We start from the raw sequence: 22,666 nt of genomic DNA, 5'->3' as shown, positions 1-22,666 counted from the left end.
CATGCAAACACACATACATACACATAATTAAAAAATAAAATAAATCTTGAAAAAAGAAAAATGAGACAGTGCATATCCCATGGTAGGTACTACATTATGTGTTTGCTTTGTATAAAAATAAACTTGCAGGGGCTGGAGAGCTGGTGCCATCAGTAAAGTGCTTTGTTGTGCATAAGAACCCACATTTAAAAAATAAAAGTAAAAACAAATGGGCCGGTGAAATGGCTCAACACATAAAGGTGCCTGCTACCAAGCATAGATCTGAGTTCATTGATTCCCAGGATGCACACTGTAGAAGAAGAAAACTGACTTCTGCAGGTTGTCCTGTGACCTTACCATGCATGCTATGGCATATGTACACACACACACACACACACACACACACACACACACACATTCATTTTTTTTAAATGCTGGGCATGGTGGTACATACTTGTAATCCTATCACCTGGGAGAGGGAGACAGGCAGATTCTTCAGGCTTGCCGGGTGGCCAGCCTTGCCCAGTCAGCAAGTTCCAGGTTCAGTGAGAGACCTTATCTCAGAAAAACAGGGTAGAGAGCAACTGAAAAAATACCAGCTGTTACCTCTGGCTACTTCACACACACACACACACACACACACACACACACACACACACACACACACACAAGAATACACATGCACACACTCAAAACACACAGCTTGCAGGTACTCATTAAGGTCGGCAATATATTTACAGATGCACATCTGTGCATGCAGTATTTTTGCACACAAGCATCTACCTATTCATTCATACCAATAACCTCCTTGGCTGAGTGTAGTAGTGTAAACCTTTAATACCAGCCCTTGAAAGGCAGAGGCAGGCGATCTCTGTGAGTTTGAGGCTATCCTGGTCTACGCAGTGAGTTCTAGGACAGCCAGGACTACATAGTGAGACCATTTCAGGCAAAACAAAACAAAAAACAGATAACCTTGTTGCTCCACATTCAGATCTACAACCATCCCTTTGTGTCTAGTGGCAGTTGGTTCCAAGACCCTTATAAATGGCAAAGCCTCCAAGTGTTTGTCTCTCACATTAGACTATGGAGAATTTCATATAACTTATGCACATCATCCCAAAGACTTTAAACTAGCTTTAGACAATATTATTTAAAGAATAATAATCAGGGGAAGTCTGTATGTGTTTAATACACATGTGATTTTCTGTGTGTGTGGCATAGAGAGATACAGATATAGATATAGGTAGATAGGTAGGTAGGTAGGTAGGTAGGTAGATAGATAGATAGATAGATAGATAGATAGATAGATAGATAGATAGATTCATATGTGTGCAGGTGTGTGTACATGCATATGAAGGCCAGAGGTTGACACTGGTGTCTTCATCAATCACTTTCCATCTTATTTTTTTTTTTCAATTATTTATTTTGTATGTATGGGTGTTTTGCCTGAATGCCTGTCTGTGTACCATGTGCATTTAGGGTCCTTGGAGACCAGAAGAGAGCATTGGATCCCCAGGAAATGGAGTTATGGGTGGTTAGAGCTGCCGAGTGGGTGCTAGGGATTGAACCCGGGTACTCTATAACAGTCAGTGCTCCTAACTCCTGAACTGTCCTACAGTCCCTCCATCTTATTTTTGAGACAAGGTCTCTCACTGAACCTGGAGCTCACCAACTGGCAAAGCTGGCTTCCCAATGGTGAGCTCTAGGAATCTGCCTGTCCCTGCTCCCTTAGTATTGCCATTATAGATATAGGTGCTGGGAATTCAAAATAAGATTTTCATGTCTATACAGCAAGCACTTTATCCACTGAGCCATCTGCCCAACATGCAAATTTTTATGAGGTTTTTTTTTTCTTTTTCTACTCCTTTTTCTCCTTCTCCTTTATGTCCTTCAACAGGGTCTCATGTAGTCCAGACTCAACTCTTTATGTAACTGAGACTGGCTTTGAACCCAATATCTTCCTAACTCCACCTCCTAAGTGCAGGGATTAATAGTGTGCCACACCACACCCCATTGTCCATATATTTAATCTGTCTTTGGCTGAATCCATGGGTGACGAATCCAGGGATACATAGTACTGTCTGTACTCAGTTCCTATACCAGAACTGATCAAGGTCCTGTGCCTCCCTAGTCCTCAACTCCTTCCCCTATTAGCAGGCTCTATAGTAACTACAGAGGAAGACGGTTTTGTGGTAGAACAGAAAGCATGTAGTAAGGTTTAATGAATGGGTTCTTGCTTCATTGAAGCCAAAGAAAAAGACAAGGGCCAGCAAGATGGCTCAGTGGGTAAAGGTGCTTGCACCAGGCTTGACAACCAGAGTTCTCTCTTCTATGGTAGAAGGAGAAAACTGATCTCCAGAAGTTTTCTGACATCCACACATTTAAGATCATATAAGTGTACACACACACACACACACACACACACACACACACAATGTAATTTTAAAATTTTAAAGACAGAGTTTAGCAGACTAATAAATGACACATGATGTTGACATAACATTGTCTCTGAGTCCTGTTCCAGTCCCTCATCCTTTGCTCAGACTTTCAAAGTTTTGTAAAACTTGCCAAGATTCCTGGGGATTTCCAGTCAGACAGTGATAGCCCAATACTCTTAAGCTTCCTGCTTTGCCTGATCTCCATCACTTGGGTTCACTTAACCCTTAGGCTACTTCCTCTTCATGCCTTACTGCTTCTCCATCGCCTCTGGCCTTCATCCTTCCACCTTCCTGTATTGATGTTTAAATTGATACCTTCAGACTGCGGAGGAGTAAGGACACATGTACATCCTTCATGCAACTGCTGGGCATGTAGGGAGGGGACAAGAATGGGAGATGGAAGACAAGTAGAGAGAAACTGAATTGGGACAGTCAGAGAGAGACATGCTGGTAAGCAGTGCAGACTGGAATCTCACCTATGGCACCACCAGCGTATGCCCTGCCTTCTGTACGTCAGCACCCTCATCATTAAGATGGAGATGAAAATAATACCTGCTCATGAAATGATACAGGCAGCACACTTTAACTAGCACCCAGCACATAGTGGGTACTCAAAGCAAACTATCACTGCTTTTTGCTCTTTAGTTTTAGGGCAGAGGGGCATGTGTGCACAGGGGTGGAGGCCAAAGGCTGGCACTCGTGTCTTCCTCAGTGGCTCTCCTTCTTTTTGTATGTACATTTTTTTATTTGAACCTTGAGAATTTCATATGTGTATACAGTTTTGATCATATCCACCCTCTACTCCCTACCTCCATAACTCCTCTTCCCATACTTCCCCAACCATGTCTCCCTCCCAATTTCATCCCTCTCCTGCCTCTCCCCCTCCCCAGCTGTCTTGGAACTCTCTCTCCCTCCTGAGTGCTAAGATTTCTTTTATTTTTATTTTATTTTATTTTATTTTATTTTATTTTATTTTTGGTTTTTCGAGACAGGGTTTCTCTGTGTAGCTTTGCGCCTTTCCTGGAACTCACTTGGTAGCCCAGGCCGGCCTCAAACTCACAGAGATCCGCCTGGCTCTGCCTCCCAAGTGCTGGGATTAAAGTCGTGCGCCACCACCGCCCGGCGCAAGATTTTTTTTTTAAAGTATGCCACCACACTTGGTTTGCTTTGTTTTTTTTTTTTGTTTTTTTTTTTTTTTTTTTTTAATCTACTGAGTCCAAATAATTCTTGCTGTATGTGTTTGGGCAACCAACCAGGGACTACATCCCTGATGAAAATTGCCGTGCACCCCGCCCCCCCCCCTTCCTAGAAGCTATCAACTGACAATAGCTCCTCACTAGGGGGTGGAGCTTTTGTTTTCTACCTTACTTTTGGGACAAGATCTCTCACTGAACCTGGAACTTGTGCATTAAACTAACCTGGCTGGCTAGTGAGCCCCCAGGGTTCTACTTGTGCCTGTCTTTTGTTGGTTGGTTTTAATGTGGGTTTAGGGAATTGAACTCAGGTTCTCATGCTTGCGTAGCAAGTGCTTTACCAACTGAGCCATCACCACAGTTGTGTCCTTTACTGTTCTGGGCTCCTCTTAAGACTCGGTCTCTCTTGTTTCTTGGAGGTCAGGTTGCCAAACTTTTCCAGGACTCGAGTCTGGGAAACATCGTCAACATCCTCGTCACTCGCCTTATCCTGCTCACGGAGGACCAGGTGCGGGATCTGGGATGTGTTTCCCCCTTTCTCTAGCCACACTTGCTGCCTGATGTCTCCAGAGTGGTGGGGCACCCATGCACCTCAATCTTCCCATCCCCAGCCTACTCTGGAGATCACCCACCATGCTGGGAAATCACTGGACAGCTTCTGTAAGTGGCAGAAATCCATCATGAGCCACAGTGGCCATGGCAACGCCATCCCAGAGAACGGTGTGGCCAACCATGACACAGCTGTGCTCATCACACGGTAAGAAAAAGGGGGGACTCCAGGGCATAGGCCAATGGAGTAGGTGGAAATGGGATCATCAGAGTCTAAGGAAGGAGGGCAGTTGCTGGTGAAGGATAGAAAGGGCTAGGAACCAAGGAGAAAAGATGCTGAGAACCTGAAGATGGGAGGTTGACATTTGAGCCCTAACCATGTACTCCTTCATCAGTCACTTAGTAAGTCAGTCATTTATTGTCAGTATCCCCAAGATCAACTGATTGGTTCTATTGGGGACACAACATGAGGCTTAGGCAAGATTCAACCCCCAGAGCCTGTCATGCAATTGTCAACCCAGCACTGGAGGAGACAGAAGGATCAGGAGTTCAAGGTCAGCCTGGGATATGTGAGACCTTGTCTTGGGTAGGGGTTAGGCTTGGATGTAGTTCAGCTGGTAGAGTTCTTGAATAGCATTCATGAAGCCCTGGGTTTAATTTCCAGTACCATAGAAAACCATGCATATTAATTAGTACACATTTAAAATACCAGCACTTGGGAGGTAGAGGCAGGAAGACCAGTAGCTCAGGGTCATCCTTGGCTATGTGGAGAATTCAAGTTCATCCAGGGCCACAAAAGACCTTGCAGCTCATACTCACACATGTGTACATACACACCTTCACACCCTCTTCCCCAGAACTGAGGACTCTGGCATCAGCCAGGGAGGCCACACACCCTCTCATTGCCATCTGTTTTCACAGCTATGACATCTGCATCTACAAGAACAAACCCTGCGGCACTCTAGGTATTGAGTCCCGTTGGTTGCAGGCACCATGGAGGGTGGCCTTGATCCTGGGGTGAGACCTCCCATGGTGGCTAGAACCTAGCCAGCACAGCCTTGGGTCCCTTGACCTACCCCACATTCCCATTTCCCAGGCCTGGCCCCTGTGGGTGGGATGTGTGAGCGTGAGAGGAGCTGCAGTATCAATGAAGATATTGGCCTGGCCACAGCATTCACCATTGCCCATGAGATCGGGCACACGTGAGACCAGGGGACACAGGGTAGGGGAGGGTGAGAGGAGCTATATGGGTTCCATCAGTGCCTAGCAGAGCTGACACCCCTCTCCTCAGATTCGGCATGAATCACGATGGTGTGGGGAACGGCTGCGGGGCCCGTGGTCAGGACCCAGCAAAGCTCATGGCTGCCCACATTACCATGAAGACTAATCCATTCGTGTGGTCATCATGCAGTCGGGACTACATCACCAGCTTTCTGGAGTGAGGATGGGCCACACATCGCCCACTCAGTGGGGGCACGGTCATGTTGGGGGAGCTGACTCCCCCACCCCACCTAGCTGGGTATATATAATCCTGAGGTCATGGCCTTGCAGCACCTTGGCATTATAGCTGTTTTTTTCTTATCACAGCTCAGGCCTGGGGCTTTGCCTGAATAACCGGCCTCCCAGACAGGACTTCGTGTACCCAACGGTGGCTCCTGGCCAGGCCTATGATGCTGATGAACAGTGCCGATTCCAACATGGAGTCAAATCGCGTCAGTGTAAATACGGGGTAGAGAGAGCCTTCCTGCTTTCCTTCCTGGGTAGGGGAGGTGGCTACAGGGTGGGAAGCTTCTCTCAGAAACCTGGAAGCAGAAGTGAAATGACCCCCTTACTCCCTGTAGGAGTCTAGGAGGACCAGAGTGTATGGAGTATCCAGATACCGAGGAGACCAACAAAGATTGAGAATAAGAACGATGCTGGACTTGGGGGAGGGAGTCAGTCAGGAAAGGCTTTGCCTTGCAAGCCTGAGGGCCCGAGTTTGATCAACAAAACCATATATAAGCTGGGTATGGTGGTAAATGTTTATAAACCAGCACTGGGGAGGCAGGAGCCGGTGGATCCCTTCATGCTCACTGCCCAGCCAGCCCATGTGACAAATTCCAGATTCAGTGAGAAACCTTGTTTCAAAGAAGATGGACAACTCGTGAGGAACAATAGCCAAGGTTAACCTCTGGCCTCAACATGCATGTGGGTCACTTGCCCCTATGCTTACTTACACACACACACACACACACACACACACACACACACACACACACACAAATAAATGCGATAGCACACACATGCATACAGAGGATGGGATGGTTTACATGTCTAGACAGCTATTTTGAGGGCTGTGCTAGGGAGAGCCCCATTCTGTTCCACACGAAAGGCCACTTGGGGGCTGCAGCAACACCTGGGTTCTAAGGGCTCTAGGCAGTTCTGAGCAACATATCCAGACTTCTTGGTGGAAACAGTTTCCCTAGAGATGCAGCCATCTACTTTACTTGGTAATGAACCAGAGAGAGCCTTCCAGGGACTCTGACCAACTCCCCATCTTCCCCGAGGTTCATATTCTCAAAGTTTCATCTAGGCATCAATAAGTGAGCTGGGGCAGGGGTCGGGGTGTGGCTCACACCTTTAATCCCAACACGCAGGAGGCAAAGGCTGGTGGATCTCTGTGAGTTTGAAGTCATCCTGCTTATCTGGCTTCATAACATAACAAGTTCCAGGCCTACTAGTGCTATATACAGTGAGACCCCATCTCAAAAAATATGATCTGAGTAGCTTGGAGGATGGCTCAGTGAGCAAGAGAACTTGCTACATATACACAAGTGTCTGAGTTCAAAATGCCAGCACTCACGTGAAAAAACTGCATAGCTATGTATCCCTAGTACCCCTGTGGGTGGCTTGTTTGTTTAATAGCATTTAAAGTTTTATGCATATGAATGTTCTTCCTGTATGTTTGCACGTGGTCCCTGCAGAGGTCTGAAGACAATGTTGAAGACCCTGTGTGGGTGCTGAGACCTAAAACCCAGGTCCTCTACAAGAGTAACAAGTGTTCTTCGCTGCTAAGCCATCTCCAGCTCCCTCACCTGGCTTTTATACTGAGTTGTGAGGATTGAACTCATGTCCTGCCTGATGCTTATATGGCAAAGAGTGACTGTATATTTGTATGTGCACCACATGCATGCTCCAGACCTTGAACCTTTTATTTTTGAAAAATATATATATATATTCCTGACGTAATAGAAAATCATTTACTGCATGGAAATTGATTGATAGGAGCTGGAGTTGAGTTGGTAGTGAGCTTGCCTAGCATGTATGAAGTCTGGGTTCTATCCTAGTATTTTTGAGGTCATTCTTGGCTACATATCAGATGGAGGCCAGCTTGGGCTACAGAAGATCCTATCTCAATAAGAATAATTGGTTGAGCTGGGCGATGGTGGTGCATGCCTTTAATCCCAGCACTCTGGAGGCAGAGACAGGCGGATCTCTGTGAGTTCAAGGCCAGCCTGGGCTACAGAGTGAGTTCCAGGAAAGGCACAAAGCTACACAGAGAAACCCTGTCTCGAAAAACCAAAAAAAAAAAAAAAAAAGAATAATTGGTTGATATATGTGAAGAACTTAGCCCTTGGTCCTGGATTATCTGTGCCCATTGTTATACATACAATTAGAGAATATTTATGTAAGCGATCTCATTGATATTGTCAGAAAGCAGTCATTAGGCTGGCCATGTTGTAGATACAAAAACAAGCCCAGATAAAGTGGTGAAATGCAAGTCAGTGCAAAGTTGGAACCTGGAGTGGCCTAGGAGTTATTACATAGACAACAGTGCCTCCTTGTGGAGCGGGGGGCCAAAAGCAAGGCTGGAATAAGTATACCTTAAGGAGTGTCAGAAGTGGGGTTGAAGCTGGAATGGCTTGATACTTTTTATAAGTGGCCATGAAAATACAAGGTAGGTGAAGGCAGAAAACCTGGCATGTCCCTGTGAGTGGCAGTAGTCAGGGACTCTATGGAGGAGATGTTGTTGAAGGAGTGTTTTTGTTTGTTTGTTTTTTTGAGGTGGGGAGGGCTAATTCTAGAAGGCTGCCTTCTTACAGCCATTGCTTAGTTCAATCCAAGTCTCAAATTGGCCTGGAACTCAGAGATTGGCTTGTAAGGGATCTGTTCAAAGAGGATTACAGATGAATCCTTGGATGGAAAGATTCTGAGAGGGTGGGGTAATGTGAGATGTGGCCATACGTGAACCTGGTGGGGCTTCTCTCCAGGGATACTAACCTTGACCTAAAGCAATGGTTCTCAACCTCCCTAAAACTGCAAGCCTTTAATACAATTCCTCATGTTGTGACCCCCCAGTCATAAAATTATTTTCATTGTTACTTCATAACTAATTTTGCTGCTGTTATGAATTGTAATGTAAATATCGGATGTGCAGGATATCTGATATGTGGGTCATTTGACACCCCATCCCCCACCCGGCGGGGGGGGGGGGGGATGACCCACAGGTTGAGAACCACTGACCTAAAGGGTCAGAATAGCTTTCTAGGATTGCTACAAATAAATACTCTGAGCTAGCCCAAGCAGGAAGTAACGGAATGACCCACAGACTCAGTCTGAGCCTTACACACACTCATCACTGGAGAGAGAGAGAGAGAGAGAGAGAGAGAGAGAGAGAGAGAGAGAAACTCTATCCCTGAGCCAGCCCTGACTTTTCAAATTGTTCTCTCCTGTGTTGTTTGACTGGTCCAAAAAAGGAAGTGAAAATCCTTCCTGTCTTCCATAGTAGGTCCAAGATTTTGGAAGGACCTGAAATCAGTAAAATACAACATCTGCTTCAAAGATCTGAGTTAGACTAAGCTGCCCCACAGAAGTGGTGTGACATCTAGCTAAGTAGTCATGTTTTCTTTTCTGTAAAATTACAATTTATTTTTTGGGTGGTGTGTTTATTCTTTAGCATGTGTGTGGTCAGAAGACACCTTTCAGGAGCTGTTCCCTCCTACCATGTGGATCATGGGGAGGGAACTTGGCAGCAAGTGTCTTTATCTGATAAGCCATCTTCATGGCCTGGAAGAACCTTGTCTTTCTACATCTTGGTTTTCTAGCACTGAAATAGGGGTCACAATGTCCAAAGAAGTTTTTATAGCAAGTATAAGTGTTCCATACAGACTAGCAAAAGGGAAGTGTCAGGCCATGATCCTAAAGGGGAACCGTTGAGATCCAGGAGGGTACTGGGTCCCCCAAGGCATAGCTGTGGGGGATGATGGGCCTGAGGCGTCTCCTCCATTCTGCAGGAGGTCTGCAGCGAACTGTGGTGTCTGAGCAAGAGCAATCGGTGCATCACCAATAGCATCCCAGCTGCTGAGGGAACACTGTGCCAAACACACACCATCGACAAAGGGGTGAGCACCAGCCAAGAGTCTTCCCCTGGGCCCTGCCCACCCTGCTTGAGGCCACAGCCCCTGGCATCTCAAGCCATGCTCCTCACATTTGTTTAATAGGCCCTGGTACTGTTTCTACTTAAGCTGTGTCTTTTAATTGAACAGTGTTACTCCTTAGCCATGCCTCTGGAACCAAGCTGTGACTCAGTGTGTTGGACTTCCTGCCTTCAGATCCAGCCTTTCTTCGTGTCACACACACACTCAGTTCCAGAAGGGATTGTGCCTGTAATTTGTGGGATGGTAGATAGAGAAGAGGCATTGAACCCAGAGCTCTGAAAAGTCACACTCACACCTTTCTCCTTGCCCCTTACTTTTTACCCAGTGGTGCTACAAACGAGTGTGCGTCCCCTTTGGGTCTCGACCAGAGGGTGTAGATGGGGCCTGGGGACCGTGGACTCCATGGGGCGACTGCAGCAGGTCATGTGGCGGTGGTGTGTCATCTTCCAGTCGTCACTGTGACAGCCCCAGGTCAGTCCTTGGGACCCTCTCCCAACAGTGAAGCAACCCTCAACGTCCATCACCCCCTGCCTTATCTCTCTCCACTGTCCTCTGCTCCTTCCAGGCCAACCATTGGGGGCAAGTACTGTCTAGGTGAGAGACGGAGGCACCGATCCTGCAACACTGATGTGAGTTCTCCATGGTCCTTGCCCCCACCCCGTCCTATCACGCTCCCTGCAACCCAGCACCTCCTGTCATCTAGTCTTCAGACTATTTTCATTATAGAAGTCAGCTCCCTCAGAATAATTGCCATCATTCTCCTGACCCCACTCTTAAGTACAGTTTAGTGTCTTCACCTTCACAGCTCAGTTAGCCCCAGAATCCCAACCCTACTCATTGTCATCCGTCAAAGCCTGATTGAGCATGCTCTCACCAAACCAGCATCCTTCTGAAGCCCATCTTGAGTATATCCCCTCATCACAGTTGCCCTCTGGAGCTTCCTTAAATGTTAGAGCTCTCTCTGGCTGAAGATGGCTCTATTACCTAATCATGGAGATATTTAGGTGTGTGTAGGCTACCAAGCCAGAACAAGGATGCTCAGAAGTCAGGGCAAGCTTTGGGAACAAGCAGTGGCCTTTGTGGTACCCTGCATAGGGATTATCAGAGCATCTACATACCACTCACATTCAAAAATAATTCAGTCCTTTTCTGAAAACCAGCTCCATCCTGTATCTCCTGTCTCAAGAAAAGTTTGAACTCAGAACCTAGGCATCTACCCCCAGCTCAGCCTTAACTTAATGAATCACTCAGGTCCCATCTCACAAGCCAGGAACAGTGGTGTACACCTATGATCCTGGCACTTGGCTGAGTCAGGAGGATTACAAGTTTGAGGCCAACCTAGCCTATCTACAGCAAGAGCCTGCCTCAAAAATATACAAGGGATAGGAAGATAGTTTACTTGGTAAAGTGCTTACTGTGCAAATATGAGGTCCAAAATTCAGACAGCACCCAGACAGGAACACAAACACAAATGTTCACACGCACACACAGACCATCTTATATGCACCTTCATGGCTAGTGTGGACCATCCATTTTCACCTGTACTCCTTCCTGCCTTAGCCTCACTCATCAGAATCACGCCACTTGGAACAAAACTTCTCTACCCTAACTTCTTCTTCACACCTGCCCCAGGACTGTCCCCCTGGCTCCCAGGACTTCAGAGAAATGCAGTGCTCTGAATTTGACAGTGTTCCTTTCCGTGGAAAGTTCTACACGTGGAAGACATATCGAGGAGGTGAGTGAGCCTCCCAGAGGCCATGGAACCATTGAGGACAACAGCAGTTGGCTTATAGACTCACAGAGTCCTCATCCTTTACCCAAGGAAACAGTTGTCGTTGATGTAACTCAGTCCTCGATACAACTCAATGGTACTTTATATGTAGGGGAATATTGCTGTTCCCTCTGCCCATGGTGTCGGGTCTGGGGTCTGTTGCTCTTGTCCTTACCTCCCCTCAGGCAAGGAGTTCCAGGGTGACCTGGCTCCAGGTCTGATGGGGCTGTGCCCCCCAGGGGGCGTGAAGGCCTGTTCACTGACTTGCCTAGCAGAAGGCTTCAACTTTTACACGGAGAGAGCAGCAGCTGTGGTGGATGGCACACCCTGCCGCCCTGACACAGTGGACATTTGTGTCAGTGGCGAATGCAAGGTAGAGGAGACTCCCAAAGAGGAGGAAAGAGGCTGGGGAGAAGTTTAGGGGAGGGAGAGGTCTCCATGACACTATCAACACCTCCATTGTCTTCCTGTGCAGCATGTGGGCTGTGACCGGGTCCTGGGTTCTGATCTCCGAGAAGACAAATGCCGAGTGTGTGGGGGTGATGGCAGTGCCTGTGAGACCATCGAGGGGGTCTTCAGCCCAGCTTTACCAGGAAGTGGTAAGAATCCTTGCCTCTACTTCCCTCCTGTGGCTGGGATCTGGGTTAGCCTTATTATAGTAGCCAAGACCAGTAACTCCTTAGACTTTAGGGATCCTGTGGAATCTGAATTATAGTGAGGGTCTTGGGAACCCCAAAAGTCCTGGGAGCACAGAATTGCCCTTAATTTTCTTGTTGCTGAGACAAAAATACCTCACAAGAAATAAGATTTCATATGGCTTTCAGTTTGTGGGAATACAGTCCATCATGGTACTTAGCTCTCTTCTTCTTTTTATGTGGTCTGGTCCTCTAGCCCTGGACCAATGCTGCCCATTAGGGTGGACCTTCCCACCTCAGTCAACTCAATCTAAAAAAATCCCACACAAACATGCCCAGAGACTTTTCCCCAAGTGATTCTAGATCCTGTAACATTGACAATCCATGTTAGCCCATCACAGTCATAACTAGGAAGGGCCTTAGCTACTGGCTTGGGATCTAGCTTATAAAAATTCATATGAGTTGGGACTGAGGATTTAGATCTCTCCCTTCCACCATTCTGGGGGCTTCAGGATGTGTGTAAGGGGGCACTTTCCATCCTGTGAGTCTAAGGGGCTGGGGAACCCTCTGTACTGGTATGGGAGGTCTTACAGCCAGGGAACTAGGAGGGTGTTCAGAAGACCATTTCCAGCTTGGGATGAGAAAGAGAGCACCCAAGGAGTAGGATGAGATGCTAAGAGGGCTCTAGAAGGATGACAGAGTTGAAAGTGTTAGCAGAGGGATTGTGGCCAGATGGTAGATAATTGGCAGGGACCACAAAGAATGAGTTGCAGAATGTGTGTGTCACTCCCTAGGCATGGTTAGACTAGGGGTGATTTGTTTGTTTCGTTGGTTCTTTGGTTGGTTAGTTTACGAATAGAACATAGCACTTGGAAGGCAGAGGCAGGCGGATCTCAGTGAGTTCGAGGCCAACCTGGTCTACAAAGTGAGTTCCAGGACAGCCAGGACTGTTACATGGAGAAACCCTGTCTTGAAAAAAAACAAAACAAAATAATAGAACATGTGACCAGGTGATAGTGGCACACACCTTTAACCCCAGCACTCGGGTGGCAGAGGCAGGCAGGTCTCTTGAGTTCCCGACCAGCCTGGTCTACAGAGTGAGTTCCAGGACAGCCAGGGCTACACAGAGAAACCTTGTCTTGAAAACAACAGCAACAAAGACTAAAACATCTAGCCTGGGGAGATGTTCAATCAGTAAAGTGTTTGTTGTGCAGGGGTGAAGACCTGAGTTTGTTCCCCAGAACCCACATTAAAAATAAATAAAAAATAAAAAAAATCTGGGCATGGGCCAGATACTCTACGAGTAAAAGCGCTTACTGCAAAAGCCTAACAATTTCCAGAACCTAAGGTGAATGAAAGAACCAGTTGCCATTGTATGTGTTGTCCTGATGTACACACACACACACACACACACGCACGCACGCACGCACGCACGCACGCACGCAGCTTAGATTACGTCATAGCCTAGGTTCAGGTTTGGAGAGTGAGGGTACAAAAGGTGAGAGAGAAGCTGAGCGCTGCTTGAGAGGAGCCTGTCAACGAAGTGAGAAGTGTTAGAAGATGGTTTGGTCAGTAATGTGCTTGACACAGGAGAATGAGGACATGAGTTTGATCCCCATTACCCACACAAAAACCCAGTTATGGTGGTATGTGCTTATAATCACAGCACTGAGGAGCAGTGACAGAAGGATCCCTGAGAGTTGCTGGCCAGCCAGTCTAGCTTAATCCAAAAGTACTATGTCCCAGTGAGGAATGCTGCCTCAAAAACCAAGGCGGGGGAGCAGGGCTGGACAGGTGCCTCAGTGGCTAAGAACACATACTGTTCTTACAGAGGATCAAATTTTGTTCCCAGCACCCACATCAGCTGACTTCACAACCACCTGTAAGCCCAGCTCCAGAGGTTCTGGTACCCTCTTATGGTCTACACAAACACACACACACTTAAAAATGTACTTTCAAAATAGGGTCTCACTGTGTAGCTCTGGCTGTCCTTGGAACTCATGTAGACCAAACTGGTCTCGAACTCATAAAGACCCACCTACCTCTGCCTCCAGAGTGCTAAGATTAAAGGCATGTGTCACTAGCCTCAAGGAAAAATAAAATAAAATAAAAAATAAGAATTAAATCTAGAGTTTCAACTTTTTTTTACATAATTAATGAGTAATTTTTAAATTTTAAGTTTAAAAGAAAAAGTATACAGCTCCTAAAGAACAGTTCCCAAGACTGACCTCTGACCTCCACATGCACACATACATGTACCTGAAAACCCATGAATACATACACACAAAGTACAGAAAAAAAAGAGAAAAGAGATTAGGAGTTAGATGATAGAGCGTCTGCTGTTCTTGGTTCTGGGATGTGCAGTAGAAGATAGCAAGAGGAGTCCATGTAGGCAACCAGGTGACCTGGGACAAGCAATAAGCTATTTCTGAAGAGAAATGTTGAGAGAAACAAAAAAGGCATTGAGTTGGGAGACAGAATGAAGAACTCATAGGACCTTGAAGTGATAAGAGAATGAGGAAAAAGAGATGAAAGACTGAGAGGTTCTTAGGCCTAACAACACCTGATCCCAACCCCTGGAGTGTCCATAGCACCAAGTGCTCTGGTGATAAGATACTGACTAGACTACCAGGTGGTGGTGGCGCACGCCTTTAATCCCAGCACTCAGGAGGCAGAGGCTGGCAGATCTCTGAGTTTGAGGCCAGCCTGGTCTACAGAGTGAGTTGCAGGACAGCCAGGGCTGTTACACAGAGAAATCCTATCTTGTAAAACAAAACAAAACAAGCTAACAAACAAACAAAAGACACTGACTAGAGTAGGAAGCAGAAATACAGCCCCAGGGGAAGGTGATTGTAGGATGCAGGATAAAATGGGGGTCCAGGCATAGAAGCTAAGAATCTTGGAAGCATGGGTGAGCAAAAATGTAGGGGTCACAGCCGGCAGTCAGTGGTGGTGCCTCATGGAAGACTAGCTCTGATGCTCAAATCTCATTGTCACCTGTATAGATTGTGACTTCCATGATACCCTTTTCCTCTGCCTCAGCTCAGCCTCACTGCTCAGTGAGACATGAGGACTTAGAACCACCCATTCTGAGGCAGGCAAGTTTGGGTTCAAATCCCAGCCAGCCACTTCTTGCCTGTAAACCCCTGGTGAGCTGCATAGCTTCCACCTAGGTTTTATAATCTGTAAAATAAACACAATGAGAGAAGTTAGATAGTTCGGTCAGTAAAATGCAAACATGAGAACTTGAATTTGATCCCCAGGACCCACATGTGGAAGGAGAAAACAGACTTCTTTTTTTTTTTTTTTTTTTTTTTTGGCTTTGGCTTTGGCTTTGGCTTTGGCTTTTCGAGACAGGGTTTCTCTGTGTAGTGTTGGTGCCGGTCCTGGATCTCACTCTGTAGACCAGGCCGGCCTCAAACTCACAGAGATCCCCTGGCTCTGCCTCCCAAGTGCTGGGATTAAAGGTGTGCACCGCCCAATGAAAACAGACTTCCTATAATTGCCCTCTAATCTATACATACCATGGTACTTGTGCACTATTCTCTTCTCTCTCTCAGATACAAACACACACACACACACACACACACACACACACACACACACACACACACTGGAAGGGGGTTAGAACATGATGGTCCACATACTTTATAAAGTCCAAATGAGTTTGCCGTGGTATATCCTCTAAGCATGTAGCATGAGATAGCTAACTGCAGCCATTAGGGGTGAAGGATGAGGGAGAGGGACACGGGTGGGTATGGAGGCAGGCTGAGTGGGTGACAGCTGAACTCCATCACCAGGGTATGAGGACGTCGTCTGGATCCCCAAAGGCTCTGTCCACATTTTCATCCAAGATCTGAACCTGTCCCTTAGTCACCTGGGTAAGCAAAGACAGGGATGAGGATTGTGATTCCATGGGAGTTGGAGGACAGGCAAAGTGACTTCATTTCTGACCCCTGTGCTCTACCTCAGCCCTAAAGGGGGACCAGGAGTCTCTGCTACTGGAGGGACTACCCGGTACCCACCAACCTCACCGCCTTCCCCTGGCTGGGACCACCTTTCATCTACGACAGGGCCCAGATCAGGCCCAGAGCCTAGAAGCCCTGGGACCCATTAATGCATCTATCATCATCATGGTAACAATGAAGCTGGGGGCAAAGTACAGGAAGACCTGAGTATCCTATGGGGATGGGGATTCCATGATACCTCCAATGACTGTTTCCTGTACCTCCAGGTGCTGGCCCAGGCAGAGTTGCCTGCTCTCCGCTACCGCTTCAATGCACCCATTGCCCGTGATGCACTGCCTCCCTACTCCTGGCACTATGCCCCCTGGACCAAATGCTCAGCCCAATGTGCAGGCGGTGAGGCCAGGGTGCGGGCCAGGGATCAGCACTGCAGCCAACCTGAGCTTCTCTGGGCTGGCCAGGGCTGAGAGGGCTTCTCCCTCCCCCCAGGCAGCCAGGTTCAAGTGGTGGAGTGCCGAAATCAGCTGGACAGCTCAGCAGTGGCCCCTCACTATTGCAGTGCCCACAGCAAATTGCCCAAAAGACAGCGTGCCTGCAACACAGAACCATGCCCACCAGAGTAAGTGTCCTCCATGGGGTAAGGTGGCTTAGGACTAGGTGGGAATGTTCTCTGCACTCAGGGATAGTCCTCATTGGAGAGTGGAGAGTAAGTGGATCACTGCAGGACTGGGGTGACAGTAGGAAGAGTACTGGAATTATGGGGCTTGTGCTCACTTCAGCAACACGTATACTAAAATTGGAATTATGGGGCTCACAGGGTCAAGGTGTCAAGTGCTCAGCAGGATGAGGGTCAAAGCCAGATTGTCAACTGAATGTAGTAGTTCATGCTTTTAATCCCAGTTCTTAGGAAGCTTAGACAGAAGGGTTAAGAGTTCAGGGCCAACCAGGATTATGTAGTGAATTAGATGCCACCCTGAACTGCATAATATCTTGTCTCAAAAACCAATGAGCAGGAATTTCAGAGATGGCTCATAAAGAGTACTTGCTTCTTAATTATGAGAAGCTCTGACCCCAGTGTCTAGGTTAGATGCATCACAAATGCCTGTTACTCCAGCTCCAAGAGATTCAATACCCTCTTCTGTGCCCTCCACAGGCACCCACATACACATGTGTGTGCACACGCACATAGACATGCACACAGATACACATAAATAAAAACAAGATTTAAAGTTTTTTTTTTTAAGATTTATTTATTTATTACGTATACAGTGCTCTGTCTGCATGTACACCTGCAGACCAGAAGAGGGCACCAGATCTCATTACAGGTGGTTGTGAGCCACCATGTGGTTGCTGGGAATTGAACTCAGGACCTCTGGAAGAACAAGTAGTGCTCTTAACCGCCGAGCCATCTCTCCAGCCCTGATTTAAAATTTTAAAACATGCACAGGGACTGAGGAAATGGCTCAGTTGATGTGTCACAAGTGCCTATGTCAGATACCCAAGCAAAACATGGGTTACAGTGGCAGGCACCGAAACCTACTTTAGGAGGAGAGGGTGGAGAGAGAACCCTGAAACTGGAATGGCAGCCAGGCTAGCCAGTCAGTGAGCTCTGTTCAGTGAGAAACACTGTTTTGGGTTTGCTTTTTTTTTTTTTTTTTTTTTTTTTTTTAAGGTGGGGAGTGGTATAGGAAGACACTCGAGGTCGCCTCTGGCATCACAAGTATACACATGCTCATGCACACACATGCACAAACATACATACACCAGAAAACAATTAAAACATTCAATTGTTCTACAGCCTGAGTTGTCATGCACTGTAGTCAACCTCGTAGCCCAAGAAATGGGTTCTCTTTAGAGCCCTCCCTCCTATCTGAAGTCTGGGTATAGGGTAAAAATGATCTCTGAGGGGGAGCTGCCCAGTGCCAGTTTGGGGAAGACTAGGATAGGCGAATCCAGAAGCTCGCTGGTTGAGCTGCCCTGCACTGTGCAGCACTCAGACCCATTTCTCCACCCCCACAGTTGGGTTGTAGGAAATTGGTCACGATGCAGCCGTAGCTGTGATGCTGGTGTGCGAAGCCGCTCAGTGGTGTGCCAGCGCCGGGTGTCTGCTGCAGAGGAGAAAGCCCTGGACGACAATGCCTGTCCACAGCCACGCCCACCTGTGCTGGAGGCCTGCCAGGGCCCAATGTGCCCTCCTGAGTGGGCAGCCCTGGACTGGTCTGAGGTCAGCTTCTACCTTTCTTCCCACCCAACCCACTCTCAGTACAGAAAGCACACGGAACTGGGCTGTCTGTGTGGAAAAGCTGTTGAAACAATCTTGCCCTAAGCCCCACTGTTACCATGATCGAGACAGATGCATCATGGGTGCCAAGACTTCTGGACTCTGGGCTTGGTCTGGCCTATTGCAAATGAAAGGTGGTCCCAGTCTGGGGCAGGTGGTAAGGCTTGCGAGTGACACAGTAACAGAGACTGGGCTAGAGGACAGCACAGGGGCCATCAGCTACCTGTCCATTCCTTGTGTCACACTGACCTAGCACCCACCCATCCACTGAATATAAAACACCCCTTCTAACTGCAGTGCACCCCAAGTTGCGGGCCTGGCCTCCGCCACCGAGTAGTCCTTTGTAAGAGTGCAGATCAGCGGTCCACTCTGCCCCCTGGGCACTGCCCTCCATCAGCCAAGCCACCAGCCACTATGCGATGCAACTTGCGCCGATGCCCTCCTGCTCGATGGGTGGCCAGCGAGTGGGGTGAGGTAGGTGGGCCTTGCCCTGTGGGATAAAGGTGAGGACCGTGGTCTTAGAGAATTGACTCAGTGGCTCCTCTCTTCAGTGCTCCTCACAGTGTGGCCTTGGCCAGCAGCAGCGCACAGTGCGCTGCACCAGCCACACTGGCCAGCCATCTCGAGAGTGCACCGAGGCCCTGCGGCCGTCTACCATGCAGCAGTGTGAAGCCAAGTGTGACAGCGCGGTGCCCCCTGGGGATGGCCCAGAAGGTATGTGGACCACAGGGGAAAAGGGCACCAGGCTTTGATAAGCAACAAGTGAGCATGGGCCAAGTTTCCTGATTATTAGTCCTTGAGATTCGGTTACAATTTCACTTGTTTTTGCATAATTTGGGGGTGAGATGGGGATTCATCTGCCTTGGGGTTCCTGTGAAGGTCAGAGGGAGCTTGCAGGTAGTTGGTTCTGTCATTCCATCATGTGGGTCTCAAACTCAGATCTCACGTAGCCCAGGTTGACGTCCAACTCAACATACAACCAAGGATGACCGTGAACTCCTGACCCTCCACCTTCCAGGTGCCAGGGTTACAGGACTTCACCACCACATCCACTTTTTGCAGTGCCAGTGATGGTAGCCAGGGCTTGTATTCGAGGGTGCTACTACCTCAGCCCGAGCCCAACTCAGGCACTGTTGATGTTTTGGACCACATAAATCTGCCAGGTGATTTGTGAGATGTTTCTAACATTTCTGTAAATGATGACTAGACAATGGTCATCCCTACCACATTCATGATTTCTGTAGAACCCTCCATATCTCCAGATAATGTGTACCAGTTTGGGAGGAGGGAAAATTCAGTGCTTATATACCATTGCTTTTACACTATACCTATTTTTTTTTAACCTAAGTAATTTTTTTCTTTTCTTTATTTTTCATTATTTGTTTGTTTTGGGGGGTTATTGTTGTTTGGTTTTAGGTTTGGGTTTTCAAGAGATGATTTCTGGAACTCGCTCTTTAGACCAGTCTGGCCTCTTCCTGAGTTTACAGAGATCTGCCTGCCTCTGCCTCCCGAGTGCTGGGATTAAAGGAGTGTGCCACCACTGCCTGATTTTGGTTTGTTTTATCACTTTGAGACAAGATCTCATAGACCCCAGTCTGGCTTGACCTTGTTATGTAGCCAAGGATGACCTTGAACTTCTTGTCCCAAGTGCTGAAATTACAAGCATGGGCCACCACACACAGATGGTTCTTTTTATTAAATCAGGCCTTGTTACCTCAAACTCCATGCTCAAGCAATCCTTCGTAATACCTAGGACTACAGGCGTGTGAGCCATTGCACCCAGCTGTAAATTTTTTTTTTTTTTTTTGTAAACCTATTTTTTTTTTCTTTCTTTTTTTTTTGAGACAGGGTTTCTCTGTGTAGCTTTGCGCCTTTCCTGGAACTCACTTGGTAGACCAGGCTGGCCTCAAACTCACAGAGATCCGCCTGGCTCTGCCTCCCGAGTGCTGGGATTAAAGGCGTGCGCCACCACCGCCCGGTGTAAACCTATTTTTGATAGAGGGAAGTAGAGAAATTTATTCCAAACTCTAAAACTAAATGACAATGGTTTGCCTTCCAACACTGTATCAGTCACCTCATCTGTGAAGAGTACAAATGATACATTCATTTGGAAAGAAGTGCTACATGAAGGATATGGAGCCTATTAGAAACCACATACCGGGCTGGAGAGATGGCTCAGAGGTTAAGAGCTCTTCCAGAGGTCCTGAGTTCAATTCCCAGCAACCACATGGTGGCTCACAACCATCTGTAATGAGATCTGGTGCCCTCTTCTGGCCTGCAGGTATACATGCAGGGAGAACACTGTATACATAATAAATAAATAAATAAATAAATAAATAAATAAATAAATAAATAAATAAATAAATAAAAATAAATCTTTTAAAAAAAGAAAGAAAGAAAGAAAAAGAAACCACATACCACTGCTAAGTGGAAAGTTGTATCCATGGTCCCCAACAGAGGCTGTTAAATATTATGGGCTTCATGGGTGCTAGGTGAATGTTCTCTCACTGAGCTATTAACCAGTCTTTATATGAATTCTTTGAGCTGAGCTCAAGGTCTTTAGTTTATTGAAAAGCCAAAGGAACCTAGTGTGGTGGCCTCACACAGGTTCTCTTGGCATGAAAAGGATAACAGGTCTGTCATCTTACGTTATTGGGGTGGCCTGGGCAGAAGGATTGCACATTCAAGACCATCCTGTACTATAGAGCAAATCCTGTCTGAGCAATTTATCCTAACACTGTCAAAATAAAATGTCAAAGGAGGGCTAGGAAATATAACTCAGAGTGCTTGCCTAACATACTCAAAGCCCTAGGTTCAATTTCCAGCAGAGAAAAAAAGGGGAGATCCTACTAATAATATGTCTTAGGCAGCTCTAGATGCTGTATTCAAACCCTCCAAACAATAACCAGGAGACAAAGTGAAATGGCTCAGTGAGTAAAGATGCTTGGTAGTGCAGCCTTGATGACCTGAGTTCAATCCCCAGAACCCACATAGCAATGGAAGGAGAGACCCAAATGCACAAAGTTGTCCTCTGACCTCCACATGTGTGCTGTAACATGCACGTCTGTGCACACACACCATACATAGATCCTCAAAATCGGCTGGTGATGCAAGCATGACTGTAAACCCTCTGTGAAGGATGAGGAAACTGGTGTACAGGAAAGCAAAGTGGCCAGCTAGAGCTCACGACTGCTAGAAGAAGCACTGGACTCTGATATTCTCTCTCTCTCTCTCTCTCTCTTTCTCTCTCCCCTCTCCCCGCCCCCTCTCTTCTGCCCCTCCCTTCCACCACTGCAGAATGCAAGGATGTGAACAAGGTGGCCTACTGCCCTCTGGTGCTCAAATTTCAGTTTTGTAGCCGAGCCTACTTCCGCCAGATGTGCTGCAAGACCTGCCAAGGCCGCTAGGGGTGTGCAGCACCAGGAGCCACCCCGGAGCACAGGCTAAGGGGAAAGCCCACAGGAGAGGGCCTGAGGGAGTGGGGGCTGGGACTGAACGGTGAGATGTAGTTGAAAGTTATTTATTGGGTAACCCCTATAGAACTCCTGGCTAGGGGATGGAGAAGAGCTGGCTACCCCAGGGACCCTCTTCTTGCCCAGTTGACAGTGAAGAGAGAGGACTGCTCCTTGTTGCACACATCTTTAAGTCCCCAACACTCCCCCCACCTTTGATCGGAATATGTACTGTGAAGAGTGGGGGTGGGGAGGGGGTATGCCGGTGCCCTGCCCCCCAGCACTGTTCTATCCCTCCACTCTGAGCTGGGGGGATTTATATCTGCTATGGGGGAGTGGGATTAATACCACCTCCCTGTGACCCTCCTCCAGACTGACCAGGGGAAAGATCTGCCCCAACCTCCACCCTGCTTGCCCCAGGGCGAGCCCAACATCTAGGCTACCCCCACCATGGTGCTAACCAGCCCTACCCTGGGGCCCACACACTCCTCACCAAGAAGCATTACATCAATAAAGTTCTGTCTTGTATAGATTTCTGCTCATGAATGAGTCTGTGTCTCTGTATAGGCATCTCATCCAGCCCCTACCCTAGGATCAAGAGGGAACACAGCTAGGGTTGGCAAGATGTCTCAGTGTGTAAAGGCACTTGCTGCCAAGCCTAACAATCTAAATTTAATCTCTGGAACCCACATGGTACAAGGAGAGAACCAACTCCTATAAATTGTACTCTGCCCTCTACAAACTTGCTGTGGCTTATGTGTCCACACACATGAATGAATAAACAAACTAAAAGACCTTTTAAAAGTGGGGCAGGTGCCCACACTTCCTAATGGGTCATCTTTGGCTAAGAAAGAGGACTTTGACCACTACAAATAAAAACCTATCATTTACCAGGTGGTAATGGCACACACCTTTAATTCCAGCACTTAATCCCACACCTTTAATCCACAGCAGAGGCAAGTGGATCTCAAGTTCAAGGCCAGCCT

At 47.4% G+C, this 22,666-nt stretch overlaps 1 protein-coding gene across 3 annotated transcripts in view; it reads left to right on the top strand.

The window, feature by feature from the left end:
* Window positions 1-22,212, top strand: part of Adamts10 (ADAM metallopeptidase with thrombospondin type 1 motif 10) — a 30,601-nt gene extending 8,389 nt beyond the window's left edge. The window contains exons 6-25 of one of the 3 annotated variants that reach the window (XM_059251932.1): window positions 4,035-4,118; window positions 4,222-4,367; window positions 5,081-5,124; window positions 5,256-5,361; window positions 5,451-5,597; window positions 5,747-5,888; window positions 9,433-9,540; window positions 9,902-10,047; window positions 10,142-10,205; window positions 11,209-11,311; window positions 11,587-11,720; window positions 11,823-11,946; window positions 15,783-15,863; window positions 15,955-16,118; window positions 16,217-16,343; window positions 16,437-16,566; window positions 17,967-18,171; window positions 18,526-18,702; window positions 18,780-18,942; window positions 21,526-22,212. In XM_059251932.1, coding sequence (XP_059107915.1) covers window positions 4,035-4,118; window positions 4,222-4,367; window positions 5,081-5,124; window positions 5,256-5,361; window positions 5,451-5,597; window positions 5,747-5,888; window positions 9,433-9,540; window positions 9,902-10,047; window positions 10,142-10,205; window positions 11,209-11,311; window positions 11,587-11,720; window positions 11,823-11,946; window positions 15,783-15,863; window positions 15,955-16,118; window positions 16,217-16,343; window positions 16,437-16,566; window positions 17,967-18,171; window positions 18,526-18,702; window positions 18,780-18,942; window positions 21,526-21,635 — 2,505 coding nt within the window. In that variant the 3' untranslated portion in view covers window positions 21,636-22,212. Of the gene's footprint in view, window positions 1-4,034; window positions 4,119-4,221; window positions 4,368-5,080; window positions 5,125-5,255; window positions 5,362-5,450; window positions 5,598-5,746; window positions 5,889-9,432; window positions 9,541-9,901; window positions 10,048-10,141; window positions 10,206-11,208; window positions 11,312-11,586; window positions 11,721-11,822; window positions 11,947-15,782; window positions 15,864-15,954; window positions 16,119-16,216; window positions 16,344-16,436; window positions 16,567-17,966; window positions 18,172-18,525; window positions 18,703-18,779; window positions 18,943-21,525 lie in introns of those variants that run through there. The other 2 variants (XM_059251934.1, XM_059251933.1) reach the window with 2 other exon arrangements.
* Window positions 22,213-22,666: the final 454 nt, after the last annotated feature.

The sequence above is a fragment of the Peromyscus eremicus genome, unplaced genomic scaffold, assembly GCF_949786415.1.
Source record: "Peromyscus eremicus unplaced genomic scaffold, PerEre_H2_v1 PerEre#2#chr22_unloc_1, whole genome shotgun sequence".
Lineage (NCBI taxonomy): Eukaryota > Metazoa > Chordata > Mammalia > Rodentia > Cricetidae > Peromyscus > Peromyscus eremicus.
Note: the sequence above shows the minus strand (reverse complement) of the source record. Positions and strands in the feature narration are given on the sequence as shown.